This window comes from Montipora foliosa, chromosome 5 (assembly GCF_036669935.1).
Source record: "Montipora foliosa isolate CH-2021 chromosome 5, ASM3666993v2, whole genome shotgun sequence".
NCBI classification, from domain to species: Eukaryota; Metazoa; Cnidaria; class Anthozoa; order Scleractinia; family Acroporidae; genus Montipora; species Montipora foliosa.
The window spans coordinates 8,307,525-8,325,024 of NC_090873.1; the positions used below are offsets into that span (position 1 = coordinate 8,307,525).

General features: G+C 40.1%; 1 protein-coding gene across 5 annotated transcripts in view; it reads left to right on the top strand.

Annotated features, from left to right (window-relative positions):
* The window catches only part of LOC138003529 (epidermal growth factor-like protein 6), a 120,404-nt gene that overhangs the window by 98,873 nt on the left and 4,031 nt on the right, over positions 1–17,500 (top strand). For 3 of the 5 annotated variants that reach the window (XM_068849645.1, XM_068849644.1, XM_068849646.1), the window contains exons 3-7: positions 205–319; positions 1,662–1,781; positions 1,956–2,075; positions 2,269–2,388; positions 2,985–3,230. In XM_068849645.1, the coding sequence (XP_068705746.1) occupies positions 205–319; positions 1,662–1,781; positions 1,956–2,075; positions 2,269–2,388; positions 2,985–3,230 (721 nt within the window). The remainder of the gene's footprint in view (positions 1–204; positions 320–1,661; positions 1,782–1,955; positions 2,076–2,268; positions 2,389–2,984; positions 3,231–17,500) is intronic. The other 2 variants (XM_068849647.1, XM_068849643.1) reach the window with 2 other exon arrangements.

The following is a 17,500-nucleotide window of genomic DNA, read 5'->3' on the forward strand; positions in this document are numbered from 1 at the left end:
CACCTTTTTAATAATCACTTGTCAAATTAGTTCTTGAATTGGAAGATGAAGGTTTCGCTACGTTAAATGGGACTTATCAAGTCATTGCATGGCTTTGCCGCTGACTGAGGTTTAAGACAAACTCATAGCAATCGAGATTTAGCCTTACATTCGACGCTAGTCTATTATAATTGTATCAAATAAATCTCTTGCAATTCTTTGTAGTCACCATGTAGCGGTTGGCCTTGTAAGAACGGTGGAACGTGTCTGGCACTGTACGAAGAGAACAGCTACAAGTGTATCTGCAACGCCGGATTCACCGGACGAGACTGCAAAAACGGTAAGATCCCATCTAACAAGTTGAGTCTTACGAAATGTTCTGTTAGTTCGTTTTAGCCAAGTAGCTCCGTGATTAATCTGACGGATTCTAAAGAATCGAACGTGCCATTTTGAGTTAAATAGCCTGATATCATCTTTATAAAAACAACTTGCATATGAAATATCAACCCACATATTCAAATTAGTTAAGTTCGAACACGATCAATCCACAAAGACAGAAAATCTCACAAAAACCTTTTCAGCCAAGAATTTTATTCAAACCAACAACATATTTACTATTAGAGGGAAGAAGAAACTTTCCTATTTCGTTGCGTGCGTTGAAACAAGCATCACACGCTGTGTCAAAAACCACACGCACCTAAATAAATTTCCCACCAGTGTTCAGGATCAAACCCTTTACTGAAGAAACATTTCCTTGAATAATAAAGCAAAAACTGGACAGCAAGCTTTCTTTCAAAAAATTCTTTACTAAAAAGATTTAGTCCAATGTCTAATTGTTTTTTTACCTGAAGACTGTGCAGAGTTGAGTGAAAATAAAGAAAATTATAAATAGCCAGACAATTGTAAACACAGATCCACTCAACGTGTTGGATTCCTTCTCTGAGTTTGTTAAACCCATATCCAACCCAGAAAAGTTACCGGAGAATTTGACGTTTGGGTTCAGTGTTGTACATAGCACTAAAGTTAGTAAAATAGTAGAAAGACAGCTAACTTTGATATCTGACGGCGAAAGATGCAATTGTTGTCGAAGTCCATTATTGGTCGCTTTTAAGATTCCAGATATTAATTTTTCACCGCTTGTCTTGTTTATGGAATCGACGATCCATTCTTGAGCTCCATAAGGGTATACTTTGTTTAAAGATCCAATAAAACACCATTCGCGTTACATCGGCTTCATCGCCATTGCTTGTACTTTGTCCACCGGATAAAATCTACGTATTTCTACTACCCCCTGAAACCTACCAAAGATACGGGCAGAAGACTCTAGGCACAAAGACAATACTTAGCAGGGGAGTGACAGGAAAGAACTATGGCGCAACTTTTCCATTTTCCGACACAGGAAAAAAAACAAAAATAAAACAGAGAAATTCTACTCATTCTCTACTTTCTCAAATCCCATAATACACCTCTTTTACCCTCCAAAAATTTGGATAGGCATTGTTTTCGATTTCTCTTGAGACATCGTCATGTCCCAAGAGAAATCAAAAACAATGATTATGCAAAATATTTAAGTTGGGGGCGGGGGGGAATTTGAGAAAGTAGAGAATATTATGACAGGATTGCCAATAAGAGTTTGAAAGTGCAGTCCTCGAGTTCGCTTTGTTGTGTTGATTTGGTTTCAGACATTGACGAGTGTTCATCTGAAAACGAGTGTCACGTGAATGCCACATGTATGAATACCATGGGATCTTACACTTGCACTTGCAATAGTGGATATCAAGGAGACGGAAGAAACTGCACAGGTTAGTCCAAAACGTGTAATGAAGGTAATATCGCGACTGATGCTGACAGTTTTGTTTTGCGAGCCTTATTAATCATTTGACGGTTTCGCGCACGTTGACCTTGTTCTCGTCGCCATATTTTTTTCTTTGACGTGCATTCGTCGAGTTCGCTTTTTGGTGTTCATTTTGTTCCAGATATTGACGAGTGTTCATCTGAAAACGAGTGTCACGTGAATGCCACATGTACGAATACCATAGGATCTTTCAATTGCACGTGCAAAAAGGGATATGTAGGAGACGGAAGAAACTGCTCAGGTAAAGTCCAGTCTAATGAAAGTATTATCGCGACTGATGCTGACAGTTTTGTTTTGCACGGTTTGTGTGCCAATTAGTCACGTGATGTCTTAGCACACGTCTACTTCCTTGTGGGCGCTATGTTGTTTTCTTTGGAATAAGAGGTTAAAAGTGCAGTCCTCGAGTTCCATTCGTTGAGTTCATTTCGTTTCAGACATTGACGAATGTTCATCTGAAAATGAGTGCCACGTGAATGCCACATGTACCAATACCATGGGATCTTACATTTGCACTTGCAAAAAGGGAAGCGAAGGAGACGGAAAAAACTGCTCAGGTAAACTCCAGTCTAATAAAGGTACTATCGCGACCGCGGATGCTGACAGTTTTATTTATTACTCACTTGATGTTTTGGGGAAGTACCAAAAAAAAAGTTATATTGGTAGAGAAGAACCCAAGGGTAAATTCGAGGTTAAGGAAGTTCTATCCATCAGGAAATCAAGTCCATCACTTAACAGGGATGGGGGCTACCCCCTTTTTACGGCTCACGAAAATGGTCACGTATTTTAAGATCATGTGACCGATAGTTAAAGCAAACACTCCAGTGACGAAGAGTTAAACAGTGTTATTTGCCTTTTTAAAAACCTCTGTTTTTGCTTGTTTGCACAAAGGCCCTGTCCACAGGCTGAATTATAACCTTCTACCACCATCGTTAGTGTTTCGCGTTTATGTCTTCTCGTTCTCCTCCTTGTGCAATGCGGACGTTGTATCCTATGAGAAGAATGGTACGAACGAGAGACGGAAACCTTCACAAGCTCTCCTTAACGGGCGGGTGACATTCTTCTTCCCAATATGGTATCCATTGGAATTGATCCGCTGTACCACGGATCTTGGGGGTTATGATCTAAATGGAATGGTTTGTTCGTTCAACAGAAGAGATTGGAAAGGGCTTAGGAAAGTCTGTCATTATTGGAAGCAATGCAGCGTACCTGGTCCAACTGAGCGAATGGCTGAAGCCAGTATCACAAAGCAATAGTTTCTGGAAACTCTGCTGGCGTGCTTCAAGGGACGGCTGGGCTAGTTCGACCTTTCACTCTCTGTGTGATGGAAAAGGGCCAACTGTTACCATAATCAAGGTGAACCAGTATATATTTGGGGGCTATGTCAACATATCATGGGGTGAGTAACTCAAAATACTTTGAAAATCATTCGCAATAGACCTTTTTGGCTTGTACATTTTGTTTTCCCAATACAGATCATGTGATAATACTCAGGAGGTTTGGTCTTTTGTTTTGCTCATTAAAAATGAGGGCATGCAAGCATGAATATGCCTGCATGCACTCTTTTTAATGAACAAAACAAAGGACCAAGCCTCCTGAGTATTATCACATGATCTGTATTGGGAAAACAAAATGTACAAGCGGAAAAGGTCCATTCTTAAACGGAACATCGACTCCCACCGAAAAATACCAAATAATGTTCGGAACCAATTTTTTTCTTTAAAAAAAATTTCCTAACAGAAAAAGGTAAATTTTAGCATCGGTTTTTGTCACTTTAAATATCACAGGTGCCGCCATCTTGAATATTTGTGAGGTGTTATGGTTGCATTAAAGGGAGAGTTTCACGTCTCTGCGCATGGGCAAACTGTCACGTCAGCCCAGTTAATTCCATTGTTATTGAAACAGACGAAAGCACAGATGAAGGAAAAGGAAACAATGCCATATAAGTGTAATTACTGGGGACAGCTATTCTTAGAGTTATTTTCATAGAGTTATGTCGTAGAGTTCGAGTTAAGTTTGGAACATCCTAAATTTAAGATTTTAGAAACCAACATTCATAAAACCTAACCTTGGGTCTAAAAACTTTTGTTTAGTCCTAATTAGGCCTAAGGTTAGCTTTTATGCATGCTGAATCACAGTCTGTTTACACTAGCAAACAAGCTCGTGTCAGGAAGGCTCCTTTTTGCATTAAAGTGGCAACGAGAGGAACCTGGAATTTGAACAGTGGAGTGGCAACGACACAGGGAATTTTCTCACATTAAGTAAATTAAGAAACTGATGAGGGCTTAAAGGGTAATCCCTGTGAGGATATGTAATTTAACTGCAGGAAAAGGGCCATTTTAGTCTTTGGTTTTGTAAATGTTAGTGTTAGCCAATGCAATGAAGAAAATTCTAGTCTCACGAAGGCTACAGACAACAGACAATCTCCTATTGAAGGTTACGGTAGATCTTCGCGGGTGTCGTTCGCCAATTATTTTTTAACGCACTTTGTTAGGTGCAACAGCCATAAACTATACATGCATTGAAAGCTAATGAAATGTACTTTCATTAGAAAAGGCTTGAAAAAAAGGAAGCAGCAATGGTTCTACAATTTCAAATCACTACGGACCATTTGTTTTCAAACGAGACGGGAGTATTTTGAATGTAGTTCAAGGTTTTCTTAATTTGGATTTTGAGAATCGCTTGAGACCATTGCAGTGTGAAACGGGAATATTTACTTGGTTTCAAAATGGGTTCACAACATTGTGGTGCAGTGAGCAAGCAACATACACTGAAACGCTTTATTAAAAGAAAAAATACACTCTAATTACAAGTCGATATAAACGCTTGTTCTTCGATCATCGAAGCTTAATTTGAAATGCGTTACTTGACAATGTTTATTACAAGTTGATAGTTTAGCAAAGTACCCCTGCTTCGAAGCGAAAGGCAGAAGATTACAATTAAGAATTTGTTATATTTTCGAGAAATAGTTATCTTAAAAAAAACAAACGCCATCGTAACCTTAATCCAAAGAAGTTGTTTTGAAAACGACAGGGGCACCCAACGAATCTGTTCCTCACATTATCTGTTCCCCAGAGGAATCTTGCTGGCTGGCAAAAATACAGGTGTTTCGATGAGCTGGCTGGGAAATTTTGTTATTGATAGAGGTTTTGCCTGGGAAATGCTGACTTTTCTAGCATTTCAACCCGAGCTGGCCGTAGAAAAACTCTGAAGACTGAGGACGACTAAAAAAAAAAAAAAAGAACCCCTTTCCTCTCCCAAAGAATAGTCAAAAACATACGACGGCTGGTCAGAGTGATTGCGCTTGTGGAAAAAAAAATGTTTTGTCCCGGTTTTGTTGCTTTTGTTCGGTCGTTTTGGATCGCAGCATTTGAAAGCGCGCCGACTTCCTGGCTGGGAAATAAATTTGATCAACTGGCTAGGAAACCAACCAATTTTATCTAGCTGGCTGGGAAATTTCTTGTGTGTCTTGCTGGGAAAAAGGAACAGTTAATGTTTTCCCAGCAACACTGAAAAACACCTGAAAATGCCTTAATAACATTTATTTTCATTAGCTGGGGTATAATACATTTTATAACGAATTGGTCGTTGGGTGCCCCTGAAACGAAACAACGCACCATCATTCTGTACGAATTAAACAAAACCATCTTACTGTACAAGCTGATCCTTTCGACACAAATTACTTCACGTAATACTTAACTAATATTCTTGCCGCTATGGATGCACTTAGCAGATAAGAAATTGTTTGCTATATTTGAGAGAAATAGTTCTCTTTAAACAAACAAACGACAGAACATCATCGGGAGTGAGCGCGGGCTCACTTCCCGAAACAGCAGCTGGTAATCGAGCCTATATTTTCATGAAAGTAAAGGAAAAGAACTTGAAAAACATGCATTCGTTTTAAACTATGAAGTTCGTAAGGTAATAAAAATGTTTTAAAAAACCAACCCCATTAAACTAATGCAACGTCGCTGACTAAAACTAACCTTCCTCGAGTTTTCAAAACTTTCAACCACGACTCGATTAGCGGCTTTTTCCAGCCTCCTGGTCCTTTCTCTTTAAGTTAACTAACGTTTCATGATGTATTGGAAATAAATGTGCCATTCTTTAGCCGACATGGAAATTTTTCCCTGGCCTTTTTGTCGCTATAAGATCTTAACTAATGCTTGAAATAATGCGTGACATATTACAGTCGCGTTACCTACGCAGTAAAAGTTGCGCACAAACAATTAGCACGAACGTCCTTAATCCAAAAGAGTTAATTTGAAACGATCTATGTAAAAAGCTTTCTCGAACATTGGCCTCTCGATCAAGGAAAAGAGCGAAATGTAAATAATGTTTATAAAGAGTAAATGGTGTCATTGTGAACAAGATTAATTCTGCGGCTGGCGTGGAAAATGCATACCGTTCCTCCAGCGCCGAGGCGAGGCGAGTTATTGACTTTTACAATATTTACCAGCTTCGATGTTTTGACTTTGTGAACAGTCCCTAAGTACATTTCGAGTGGGATTGGTTAGCTTCTTTTTCTCCGAGTAAATCTCAGCAGGACCCTGTATGCTGGGGAGTTACTCGGAGCTGTTCGCAGCTCCGCACCGCTCTCGCATATATATATAATATATATATATATATATATATATATATATATATATATATATATATATATATATATATATGATTCGCACTTCGCGCGTTAAGTTCTTTCGCTTACTGGTTTAATGTATGCAACTATTCTTGCAATTTATCACAGCAAGTTTGCGTGAGTTGAAAGGTGACAACTAATTAGGAATTCAGAAATATATAAATCGACACTGTACTGCAAACGCGCAAATCGCTTTTTTACTTACCTCCGATCAAGAACGTTAAAGACAGTCAACAGAAGAAATCAAACCATAAGATCGTGTAGATTAGAAGATACAAATTGTAAGTATATATTCACGAAATCAGTTCCATTCCTTTTTAGCCTATCTTCGGCATTCTAAAACATTAATCTACTTGTGTAATATTTTTCTTTCAGTCGACTAGTTCAACGACTTACAGCTAGTACGGATAAAAGTCTAAAAATCTACAGGGTCTTGGCGTGATCCTGCCATAAAATAGTGCCTCGAACGTAGGTGCGATTCAGTCGAAATTTGTCCAGAGGATCCCGCCAAATCAATGGTGTAAATCATCCACGCCGAAGATACCGAATCTCCGAACTTTGCATCGAGCCTACAAAGATGCCGCCTAAAGTAGACGCAAAGACCCTCGCAGGGAAAATGGAAAACGCGGTAACGATCTTCTACGAATTAATAGAAGAATTTGAAATAATCTTTTCAGTGAGGCCAGAGTTAAAAACCTTAGAGGCAGCATTCAATCAAGTGGAGACAAGATACAGGTTCATCAAGAAGCAACAAGAAACCATTTTAGACAGATTGGTTGATGAAGGTATTACCGCGGAGGAGGAACCATTGTTGACAACAAAGAAACTTGGAGACAAAGTAAAAGCTGATTTCCTTCAGATTGCCTTAAAATTTGCTGCCTATCAAAAGGAACAAGATTCCACAGAAACGTCTTCAAAAGACTCTGAAACGTTGAAGACCTTGACAGCTTCAATGTCATCCATGACATCAGCAGTGACGAAAATGGCGGACACCTTAAGGTCAAAACCAAACACTAGTGGTCTGCAACGATTACCGGTACCAACATGGGACGGCAGTCGCAGATCCTATGCTACCTGGAGAAAAGAATTCAATCATTGGATGAAGAAATACGATCAAGATAAAGACGAACAACTGCAACGGTTCCGAAATGCATTGCCGAGAGGATCGTGGTGGTCTGACCAGGTAAAAACTTGCAAAACCATTGATAGCGCGTGGAATATATTCGACACAGAATTTGCAGACAAACGTAAACTAATGGACGAACTGCTCCTCGAAATAAATAGCCTTAAGCCCGTAAAACGAGACTCCAGGTCGTTCACGCACTTCGCCACGACAATATCCTACGCGAATGATATGGAAGATAATGGGTGTCCGGTGTTGGAGTCTTCGGAAGCGCCATTTCTTATGTCTCAACTTTTGTCCAAGCTCGATCCGAACGATAATTCTCATTTTGGAAGAGAAATGAAAAGAGAAGGTAAAGAGGAAACTGTCAGTAACCTCATCACCTGGTTGCACGTAGAAGCAAGTGTCCGCTCAAGGGGCAAGAATAACACCGTGTCTGAAGACAGAAACGAGAGTCGCCGATTCAGGACCCCAAGGAAAACTGAGAACAATGCCGCAAGTGGCGAAGAACCCGATGATGACACCTGTCCACTTAACTGTAAAACAAAACATCACCTCGCTGCCTGTCCAGTGTTCCAGGAGTTAGCTATCAGTCAGAGATGGGAGATTGTAAAGCAACATTGGCGATGTCGTAAATGTCTTAGAAAGCATCATACAAGCAGCTGCAGGAAACCAGACGGTTCAACGTGCGACAAATGCAGAAAAAATCATCACCGTTCTCTTCATAATGACAAGATTGGTGAAACAAGCTCAAGTCCAAATCCAAGCGCATCTTCTTTCCAAAGTCAGTGCCAGGCCCCCTCGAGTACATCAAATGGTAACATCCAAGAAAATGCTGTTCATCACAAAGAAAAGTTAAAGCTCATGACTGGTTTGTGCCCTGTTCAAAAAGTTGGAGTCATGAACGGAAACGGAGAATTTGTTGAAGTCCTTGCGATGTTAGACTCTGGATCCAATACCAGTCTTCTCTCAAAGAATGCAGCCAGACGACTTAGGTTGAGTGGATCAGCAACACATCTGACCATGAATTTGGCTGGTGGGAAGAAGAAAAGTGAAGCATCACAGATAATCGACATCACTGTTGCCTCACCTGCTGACGAGGATATTAAGAAGACCCTTCAAGTGTACACTGTTACAAGGCCCTGCAGTAAAGCAAAAACGCTTTCCAAAGAATTAGTGCGACACTACCCTCATCTCAAGCACGTTTGTGATAAACTACACCTTTCGCGTGGCGCCATAGATCTCCTTGTCGGTACAGACTTTGTAGAAGCCTTCATTGATATCCACACAGTGTCCGGAGAGCCAGGGGAACCTGTTGCGAAACGAAACTGTTTTGGTTGGTACGTTATGGGACAGTTTTAAAAGAACAACTCTACTACTTCAGAAATTCAGTCGGTTGAAATCAGAACAGCAAATGTCGTAGACGACATCAAAGAACTTCTTCACCAAGACCTCCTTGGCGTCAAACCGACCAACCTTTGTACGTGTAGCGAAAACGAGATACGCGAAAGCAAGTTCGTTAAGTCCCTCGCAGCCTCAACTACCCTGGTTGACGGAAGAATACAAGTTAAGATGCCCTGGACGGAAGCGCGCCCTCCCAAACAAAGTAACTATGGCATTGCACTGAAAAGGCTGTTTTCCACGGAGAGGTCATTCCAGAAAAAGGGGTGTCTCGATGTTGTCAATGAGGAAGTCCAAAAGCTTCTAGAGCAGGACTACGTGATTCAAGTCTCTCCTGACCAGATTGATCATAGCAAGCCTGAATGGTACTTACCCTTACAAGCCGTGTTCACACCGGAAAGAACGACAAAAGTTCGACTTGTCTTTGACTCATCTTCGAAAGGTCACGACGGTTTATCCCTTAATGATTACCTAGAGAAAGGGCCAAACTACACCAACAGTCTCCTGGATGTTTTGGCAGCATGGAGATGGAACGAAGTAGCCTTTATCGGTGATATACGCAAAATGTTCAATCAAATCTTGGTTCATCCCGACGACCAGGTTTTCCACAGGTTCCTTTGGAGGAGTAAGATTAGCAACTCGCCAACAGTATACCAATGGCTCAGGTTGAACTTTGGAGATAAGCCAGCTCGCGACATAGCAACGAATGCCATCAACACACTAGCAAAGATATCTCAAGCCGAGTTCCCAGAAGCATCGAAAGAACTTCAAGACCATATGTACGTGGATGACATCGGAAGTTCCAAAGCAACTACAACGGAAGCAAAACAGATTATCAACGACATTGACGCCATTCTTAAGAAAGGCCATTTCCAGATTAAAGCTTGGCATTCAAATTGTGCGGAGATTGACCAGTCCAACGGTGAACGCTGGGCAGATCTTCTTGGTCTAAGATGGGATAAACAAACAGACAAGTTTTCCCTGAAAAGGAACGAACTCGACCAGATGGATCTTTTGACAAAGAGACGTTGCCTGGGTCTTATTGGACAATTGTGGGACCCAATCGGTCTTGTGATGCCGGTAGCTATTAAATTTAGGATCGACTTGCAGGACTTATGGCATTCAGGCTACAATTGGGACGAAACCTTACCTACAGCAGTCAAGAGCAAGTGGATGGAGAATTTGCAAGCCATGAATCACCTCTTAACAGTCGAATTCGATCGCAAGTTAAAACCAAACCACGCGATTGGGGTACCACAAATTCATGGATTCTGTGATGGTGGCGAAAAAGCTTACGGAGCGGTCATTTTCCTCCGATGGGAGTTACAGAACGGAAGTTACAAGTGCGTTCCTGTTTTAGTCAAGTCCTTCGTTGCCCCACTAAAGAGAAAAACGATCCCGAGACTGGAGCTCATGGGCTGTTTAACACTTGCAAGGATATATGAAACCTGCAGAAAGTCTCTACAGTTTGCGAACATCCACGACAGCAAGAGGATCTTCTGGGTGGACTCTTCTACTGTCCTTTCTTGGATTAAGACCCCATCACGCCAATTCAAACCTTTCGTATCAAGTCGAGTAGCAGAAATCCAAGAAACTGTTGGGGTGGAAGACTTCCGATACATCAGGTCAAAGTTCAATCCAGCCGACATCCTCACTAGAGGAATAGAGCCATCGCAACTAGAAGACTGGATAAAGGGACCCTCTTTCCTGCAGTTACCCGAAGGACAATGGCCTAAATTTGAAGCTAGAACCCCCATCGAACCTACAGCAAAAGCTGGTGTCTTGATGGAAGTGAAAATCGAGAAGACTAAAACGCCAATGCAACACGAGGCAGCCATAGCGGAATTTCAAACCAAAGTTGATCTGGATAAGTCTGAAGAAGATACTAACCCCGTTTTTCATCAACTGTTGAATACCTGTTCTACATTTTCAAAGATACGGAGAACACTCGCTTACGTTCGCCGATTTATCCAGAATGCGAGAAAAGAGAATGTTAAGACAGGTTCAATCACTGTTCAAGAATTGCAAGGCTCGGAGAAACAGCTATTCAAGTGGAGTCAGGCACACCTAGATCCCTCTGTCATTGACAAGAAATTAACTCCGAAGCTGGACGAAAACGGATTACTTCGAGCTCATGGACGACTCGAAGATGTCAGATCGCTGCCAGAAGAATTAAGAAACCCAGTTATCCTTCCACGCGATCACCCTCTTGTCATCTTGCTATTACGTGACCTCCATGAAAGACGCGGACACTGTGGGTACAAAAGCCTAATTAACGAGGCAAGGAGAAAGTACTGGATCATTGGAGTTCGTGGTATGTCCAAAGCACTCACAACAAAGTGCATTACTTGTAGGAAGCTCCGAAAGAAGCCATTGGAACAACTCATGGGACAAATCCCATCCTTGCGAGTTGCAGTAGGCACCCCGCCATTCTTCAACACCGCCATGGACATGTTTGGACCATTGCACATCAAGCTTAATCGTAAAACGCTCAAGGAGGCCCAAGTAATCATTTTCACCTGCATGACAACAAGAGCTGTCCACTTAGAACTTGTGACCGACAAAACATCTGACGCCTTCTTGATTGCATTCCGTCGTTTCGCGAGTTTGCGTGGTCACCCGTGCATTTGCTGGTCCGACTGCGGGACAAATTTTGTAGGCGCACAAGGGTACTTAAAGGAAATAATGCCGAGTTGGAACGTCCCCAAGATTGAAGGTGTTCTATCTGAAGATTTCTCGTGCGATTTTAAATGGAAATGGAATACCCCTCATGCCAGTCATCAAAATGGCGTCGTGGAAACCCTCATCAAGTCAGTCAGACAAAGTCTGAACGCTACATGCAAGAATCAAGCCTTTACCGAAGAGCAATGGAGAACATTTCTTGCGGAGACAACCTACGTCATCAATGGACGTCCTTTATACCCAAGTTCTGACAGCATATGGGAAAGCCCGCCAATTACTCCAAACGATATTCTCATAGGACATCATCTTTCAATTCCTCAACCACAACCAGAAGAAAGGATCAACCCAAGACATCTTTTAAGAAGTACAGAAAATCGCGTGAACGAATTTTGGAGATGCTGGATGAGATACTTTGCGCCAAATCTACTTCCACGAAATAAGTGGTTTCGCACCAGAGAAAACCTTCAAGTCGACGACTTAGTTCTAGAGATAGACCCAAATCACAAAAGATCCCAATGGAAGATGGCGCGAGTCATTGCAACATACCCAGGAAACGATGGTTTGGTTAGGAAGACAAGAATCAAGACTCAGGACGGTGAATACGACAGGACGGTGAATACGACAGGCCGATTCACAAGCTGTGTCTTTTAGCAACAAAAGACGAATTAAATGCGAACCTTTCTTAATTAGGGGAATACATAGACCACCATTATGTAATAGACATTACGTTATTTGTGACATCTCGAGTCATTGAATACCGATTATGTTTAAGTCGTTGCTCAATTAGAGGTAACTTCTAATTTCCGCACTGGGGCGGAGTGATTCGCACTTCGCGCGTTAAGTTCTTTCGCTTACTGGTTTAATGTATGCAACTATTCTTGCAATTTATTTATCACAGCAAGTTTGCGTGAGTTGAAAGGTGACAACTAATTAGAAATTCAGAAATATATAAATCGACACTGTACTGCAAACGCGCAAATCGCTTTTTTACTTACCTCCGATCAAGAACGTTAAAGACAGTCAACAGAAGAAATCAAACCATAAGATCGTGTAGATTAGAAGATACAAATTGTAAGTATATATTCACGAAATCAGTTCCATTCCTTTTTAGCCTATCTTCGGCATTCTAAAACATTAATCTACTTGTGTAATATTTTTCTTTCAGTCGACTAGTTCAACGACTTACAGCTAGTACGGATAAAAGTCTAAAAATCTACAGGGTCTTGGCGTGATCCTGCCATAAAATAGTGCCTCGAACGTAGGTGCGATTCAATATATATATCTATATCTATATATATATATATATATATATATATAGAGAGAGAGAGAGAGAGAGAGAGAGAGAGAGAGAGAGAGAGAGAGAGAGAGAGAGAGAGAGAGAGAGAGAGAGAGAGAGAGAGAGAGAGAGAGAGAGAGAGAGAGAGAGAGAGAGAGAGAGAGAGGGCTGTGAGAATTAAAACATGGCTACACGGTAATTGCCCTAAAGGCCTGTTTCGTAAGGCTTGAAGCCTCACTCTTCAGGAGTTTTATTCACGCTGCTGCGTACTTATTTTATATCACAAACACTACGTAAATTTACATACATGTTGGTGTTAGGGTGCTACGCTAATTGTTCTGTTGTGGCACCTTTGCTCGGTGCCTGCATGATGATACTAACTCGTTTCTTTTCTTCAATGTACATCGCTCCGGTTCACAGATAATGACAAATTTCTCGCTCAAGCATAAATTACAACGTTCAGTTGAACTGCTGTACGGTGTAGCGCGGCAAACAATTTGCCATGTAATTTCATGCTCTATGTTGTTATCTTTTAGCGACCATACGTGCTTGCTGAGTTCAGTTGAATTTCAACTGAACTCAGAAAGCACAATTAGCGTAGCACCCTAACACCAACATGTATGTAAATTTACGTAGTGTTTGTGATATAAAAATAAGTACGCAGCAGCGTGAATAAAACTCCTGAAGAGTGAGCCTTCAAGCCTTACGAAACAGGCCTGTAGGGCAATTACCGTGTAGGCATGTTTTAATTCTCACAGCCCATATATATATATATATGCAGTTAGATATAGCTCTTTGGCATTACAAAGCTTTTGCTTTCATGTCCAAATTGAGCACTCTACTGGGATGAGTCATTGCCGCTAGCAATTGCGCATGCTCAATAGCTCGCTAGTTTGAGCACTCTGGCATGGCTTAGATGTACCACATGTGTGGGACATTTGGGGTGGCTTTATAAGGTTAACCTCCATCCCGGACATCAGCACTGCACTGATGAGGCCCAGAAGGCCAAAAAAAAAAAATGCAGTTATTTATTTATATATATACATATATATATACCTATATATATATATATATATATATATAAATAAATAACTGCATTTTAGGTATAGGTATATATATATATATATATATATAGGTATATATATATATATATATATATATATATATATATAGGTATATATATATATATATATATATACCTATATATATACCTATATATATATATATACACATATATATATACCTATATATAGGTATAGGTATATATATATATATAGGTATAATAAATAAAACGACGAAGAGACAAACTCTTGACCTATATATATATATCTAGGTATAATAAATAAAACGACGAAGAGACAAACTCTTGACCTATATATATGTATATATGTATATATGTATATATATGTATATATGTATATATATAGATATGTATATATATATATGTATGTATATATATGTATATATACATATATAAATACTTTAAGAGGAAAAAAGGACGCGTCCTTTTTTCCTCTTAAAGTATTTATTCCGCTCTGCTTTAACGTATTGAGCACTGTTCCACGAGAAAATCGACTTACAGACTCCCTATATATATATATGTATATATAGTGAGTAAAAAGGAAGCGAGGACGGAGAACTTCTGACGTTAAAAAGTTAAAAAATTGAAAATTTACTGAAACGTTTCGGTCAAAGACCTTCTTCAGTTATGACAACTTTTGAATAAAAACGAAACTTAAATAAGATTTAGGCACTAACAATTACACAATACCAAATGACAGCTGTCAAAAAAAATATATAAGATTGCAAAAAAGAAGAACAAAAAGTGGTGCTAATTTGTACATGACAAAAAAGCTAAATTAACGAAGCAAAAAAATTAACAAAACCCCTAGAGGGGCCCTTAAACAATATAAATCATAATGAGCTTCCCGGCCAGGGCCTTTGAGTTCAGCTAAAACCTAAGGGCCTGACGAAATCCAAGAGAAGGGCCTTAGAACGGTTAATCATGTAGGAATGTACACTATTGGAAAGGAAACTAATTGTAACAAATTCTGTTTTTTGAATGAAATTCCTTCGTTTTATTTAAGCCGTGGGGTGCTAGAGAGAACAGCTGAGCACTCCAATAAGCCTCTTTTGTAATTAAAAGCCTATCGATTTCTTCAGAGTTGCATGAAGCCTGCACCTGATCAATGCATTGAAATGAAAAATCATCTAGGGTATGTGGGATTTTGTTAAAATGCACTGCTACTTCGCAAGTTGTTTTGTTGGTAAGCATAGCAGACTTGTGATTACGGAACCTAATTCTAAAATCAGTGGTGGTAGATCCCACATATTGCAGGCGACATTTCTTGCAAGAGGCTAAATAAATAACGTTTTTAGAATCGCAGGAAAGACTGGAATGAATGGTGTATTTTTTTTCCGTCTTAAAGCTAAGGAAAGATTTAGATTCCACAAAGAAATTCTTACAAAGATCGCATCTATTTCTATTGCATTTAAAACAACCATTGTTGTGGTGATCCGTTCGTCCCTCTGCCGCGGTTTTCAAGCGAGATGGTGCTAACAATTCTTTAAGATTTTTTGACCGACGGAAGGCTGGTATGACAGAGCCTCGAGCGAAGAGTTCTTTTAATTTGGGGTTGGATTGTAGAATAAACAAGTGCTTTCTAATTATGTTACCAACATCGGGTAAATTTGGATTGAATGTAACAACAAACGGAAATAGTTTCCTCGCTTCTTTTCCACGAGTTCTAAGTAGATCATTTCTAGAAATGGCGGAGGCTTTGGAGAATTGATCATTAACTAATTTGGAAGGATAACCTTGATTGAGAAGGTACCCTTTGTACTCAGCTGTTCTCTTGGCAAGAAAGGTTTCATCAGAGCAATTTCTTTTCAATCTTGTGGCTACTCCGAAAGGAATGGCCTTGAAAACATGCTTGGGATGGCAGCTAGAAGGTGGAAGATATAAATGACTGTCTGTGGGTTTAGAATAGACGTCTGTCCTAATAAATCCATCGATAAGGTATAATGTAAGATCTAATACATGGAGCTCACGCTCAGAGTAAACTAACTCAAATTTAATAGTAGGATAGAGAGAATTAATGTAATCCGTAAATTGATGTAAAGCAGGAAGGCTCAAAAACATCGTCTCGATATCGCCACCACAAGGACGGCTTTATCTGACCGGAAAATTTAGCTTGGAGATCGATTTCGCCCATCGCAAGATCGGCATAACTGCAGGCATTCTTTGGACCCATAGCTGTGCCATGAATTTGAAGAAAGAAATTCTCCTTAAAAACAGAATGGTTGCTATTCAAACAAATTTTCACAGCTTCTAAAATGCAAGTAGTGGATGGAAATTTATTTTCTTTGGCATTCAAAGCTTTCCTTACGGCAGTGAGACCAAGTTTGTTATCGATGTTGGGAAACATTGAAACTACATCCCACGAAACCAGTAAGGTGCCAGTTGGAAAAGGGCCACTAGTATTAAGGTCTTCTATTTTGTTAAGAAGATCGGTGGTGTCCTTAATAAATGATGGCAATTTTCTTGCAAGTGGTTGTAAATAAAATTCAGTAAAGGCCGACAAGTTTTCAATTGCCGTGCCACAACAAGATGTAATGAGTCTAAGCGGGTTGCCGGTTTTATGGGTTTTGATATTTCCAAAAGCAACTCCTGGTTTCGATTCTTTATTCAATACCCACTTCGCTATTTCAGGAGAGATCTCACCTTTTCCGAGCCATTTAGAACACCAATTGCCTACTAATGCCAAATGCTTAGCGGTAGGATCCAACTGCAAAGGTTTATAATGCAACTGGTTATTGAGTTGACCAAACATTTTTTCCTCGTATTCGTTTACATCAATTAATACAAATCTAGAGCCTTTATCCTGTATACGAATGACTACTTCAGAGTCATTTTTTAATTCTTTAAGGGCAGTCCGTTCTTTTTTAGAGAGGTTATCCCTAGCATGCCTAGGGATGCTAGGGATAGCAGATAGCTATAGCAGAGTGCCCAATTCTATCACTGTGGACCCACTACACCAGTTAGACCCTGTTAACCTTTCGAGTGCGCCCATAGATGTAGACAAGGTTAACTTGCTCAAGAAAGGACCATCTTTTTGTCCAACGCCTAAAGACATCAATTGGCAGAGCGTTTATGACGACTTGGAAATCTTTGAAGCCCGACTTAGAACGGCAGCTTTCTTTATGGATAGCGAAACGGATGACAACCCTGCAGTTTCCAGCCAGTTACCTCAGGTTCCGAAAGATAGGAAATGGAAACCACCGACGTCAAGGTACCCAGAACTTGAGTTATTTTTAGCTAATGTGCGGCGTGACATTATTAATCCTGAGAACATTTTCTTCTTTTTTTTGACAGCTGTCACTTGGTATTGTGTAATTGTTAGCGCCTAAATCTTATTTAAGTTTCGTTTTTATTCAAAAGTTGTCATAACTGAAGAAGGTCTTTGACCGAAACGTTTTAGTAAATTTTCAATTTTTTAACTTTTTAACGTCAGAAGTTGTCCGTCCTCGCTTCCTTTTTACTCACTA